The following is a 2,520-nucleotide window of genomic DNA, read 5'->3' as shown; positions in this document are numbered from 1 at the left end:
GGGTCCTGCTCCTTTGACTCACTACTCCGCTTAGCTAGAAACTCCTTTAACTCCTCTAGTTCATCTGCCCAACTCCTCGACTCACTACTTTGCTCAACCAGAAGCTCCTTCAATTTTCCAATAGATTTGCCTGGCTTCTAAGGCCCAACTCCCCCGACTCAATGCTCTGCTTAGCTAGAAGCCCTTCGATTCCTCCAATCTATATGCTCAAGTCCTGGAGCCTAACTATTCCGATTCACTGCTCCGTTCAACCAAAAGCTCCTTCGATTCCTCTAATTGATGGGGATGTTGGAATGAACGTACCTTTGCCACCTTGATAAGAAAATTGGGCAAATTTGAAGGACAGCCGAAACAGCTTTCACGTATCGAATATCTGGAAAGGAGATGTTTGTGGAAATTGTTTCTGGTCGGGTGCAATTTGCGGTCTGCACTGTGGCTCTTGCGCCCCCAACGGTGGGCAACCGAGTGCCACGTGACGTGACGTCTCCAGGACTTTGTCTACGCAAAATGTGGGCGTTGGGCCAGTGGTTTTGGTGATAAGACTCCGAGTCGATAAGATAATTGATGCAGTAATTAAATTCTGCAATCGAGATGCATGTGTGGATATTTTAGTTGGGCTATTAAATCTCTTGGGCTTCTAGCATGTTGACGGCCCAGTCTCGAAACGGATGAAATATGTCCTGAAAATGAAAACCCGTAGAAGATAAATAATATTTTTTAAAAAATCTTATTGTTAGAAAAATATATTTATAAAGGTTAATTGATGTTTTTATATTTTATGTTCAATTCACAGCCGTATCTACATTTAATTTCCATGAGAGAAAACATCCAGTGAATAGATTTTTCGAATTTATTTAGAACCGGAGCAGTATGTGTGGAACACGAGACTGGGCACCACATCCTGATCGGTCTGTCGATCGTTACACGTGGCTCGATAAACCACCGTTGCTCTCGATACCGTTTCAACTCTCGTTTGGACCACACCCACTGTCCAAGCGATCAAGACGACGACCCGACTCTCCATTATTGTGGGTCCCAAACTAAACCCCGTGGGGGGTAAGACTGGGTTAGTAAAAGAAAGTAATGTCTAAGGAATTTCCTCGCTGATAGACGTCGCGATCCAATTGCGATTTTCGGTAATACAAAACTGCCCCTGACTTCGGTTATATTTACTCCTATTCACCGGTGTCTTTTACCGAAGGCCCATGGCTAATCTGGTCATTCGAGCGTTCCTCATGGCATTTTCGTCATTATATGCCTTATCGATTCTAACGCTGCTCTGTAGAAGGCACCAGCATATCCAGATCATTTTCTGCACTCAAAATCCCTAATTCCTCTTTGCTGCTCCGGCTCTCTACTACGCTCGATTCTTCCCTTCCGCCGTCGATTGTCGGCGCCGCCGCCATTTGATCACCATCACCGCCGCGGCCTCCGCCATCTTCCCGCGGCGGCGTCTTCTTCCCACTTCGCTTCGTTCTTTTGTGTTCTTTTTTACTATTTTGCTCCCTGAATCTTTCATTTTGTCAAAACTCCCTCGCCCCTCTCTGTAATTTTTTTTTCCGAAAAAAACCTGTTGTTATTACAAATAATCCTGGTGTTTCGTGTGGACACGAGACACCTTGGTTGACGTGGTGGGCCCAGGAATGTTGAGTCACGCGCGGATCGCGGAGGCGACTAATGACGCCCGGCGTAAGCGGAAGGAACGTGACTCGTCGGACTCGTCTCTGACTCAATCTCCGGCTGTGGCAGCGCCCGAGCCGAGTCACGCTCGGATCGGACCTAGCCCGATTCCTGTTCCTGGTCCGGTTCGAGCCGGCAACAACCGGCTGCTGGCCGGGTGCCTGGCGCACGAGTTCCTGACCGGAGGGACGCTGTTGGGGAAGCGGTGGGGGAAGGAAACGGGCGCGGGGTCGGAGCTCGACAAGGCGGCGAGCTCTGGAGAGTCGACTCGGGGCCGGGAAGCGCCGAGCTCGTATGCGGCGGTGACTTATTTGCTGAAGGCGGAGGCAGCCTGCATTCCGGGCGTGGTGAACCCCACGCAACTCGCTCATTGGCTCGACAACTGAAGAAGGCCGCGGAGCAGCGTGCCGCTCTCGCTATGTGCTAATGATGATCAGTACGTGCATGAGGAGGTTGAGGAACGAGGAAGTAATCCGTATGTATGCAAAAACCAATAAGAGAACTTTTCTATCTTCAATATTTGGTGTTCATTCCTCCTCCTCCTGAACGGTTCGCTGAATGGTATGTATCGTTATTTTGTCTTAGAATGGAGTACGCAGTTTCAGTTCCTTTCTTCTTAATACTGTGCTCCTGTTATCTGCTTTCTTGCATGCTTTTCGATATTGAGGATATGGTGTTATGAAATATATAGCTGAATTCTGTGCTATATATAAGTTGCCAAAGTATGCATTAGGCATTTATATACATCTAGCTCAAGTAATGATCGAATTGATTTTCTTTTTCAAAAAAAGAAAAAGTAACTTCGAAATAAAGTGCAAGTATAAAGTGCAGAGGATTGTG

General features: G+C 47.4%; 1 protein-coding gene across 1 annotated transcript; it reads left to right on the top strand.

Moving 5' to 3' along the window:
- Positions 1-1,287: 1,287 nt before the first annotated feature.
- On the top strand, positions 1,288-2,260 carry LOC122016355. The gene has a single exon (XM_042573625.1). It carries the CDS (start codon positions 1,644-1,646, stop codon positions 2,064-2,066), a length of 423 nt encoding a protein of 140 aa, XP_042429559.1. The 5' UTR covers positions 1,288-1,643; the 3' UTR covers positions 2,067-2,260.
- The last annotated feature ends 260 nt before the right edge of the window (positions 2,261-2,520 follow it).

The sequence above is a fragment of the Zingiber officinale genome, chromosome 8B, assembly GCF_018446385.1.
Source record: "Zingiber officinale cultivar Zhangliang chromosome 8B, Zo_v1.1, whole genome shotgun sequence".
NCBI lineage: Eukaryota > Viridiplantae > Streptophyta > Magnoliopsida > Zingiberales > Zingiberaceae > Zingiber > Zingiber officinale.
This window is presented reverse-complemented; position numbering and strand designations above follow the sequence as displayed.

What these genes read in the sequence shown, in the direction of transcription:
- LOC122016355 (XM_042573625.1), top strand. Translation starts at nt 1,644, where the DNA reads ATGTTGAGTCACGCGCGGATCGCGGAGGCGACTAATGACGCCCGGCGT.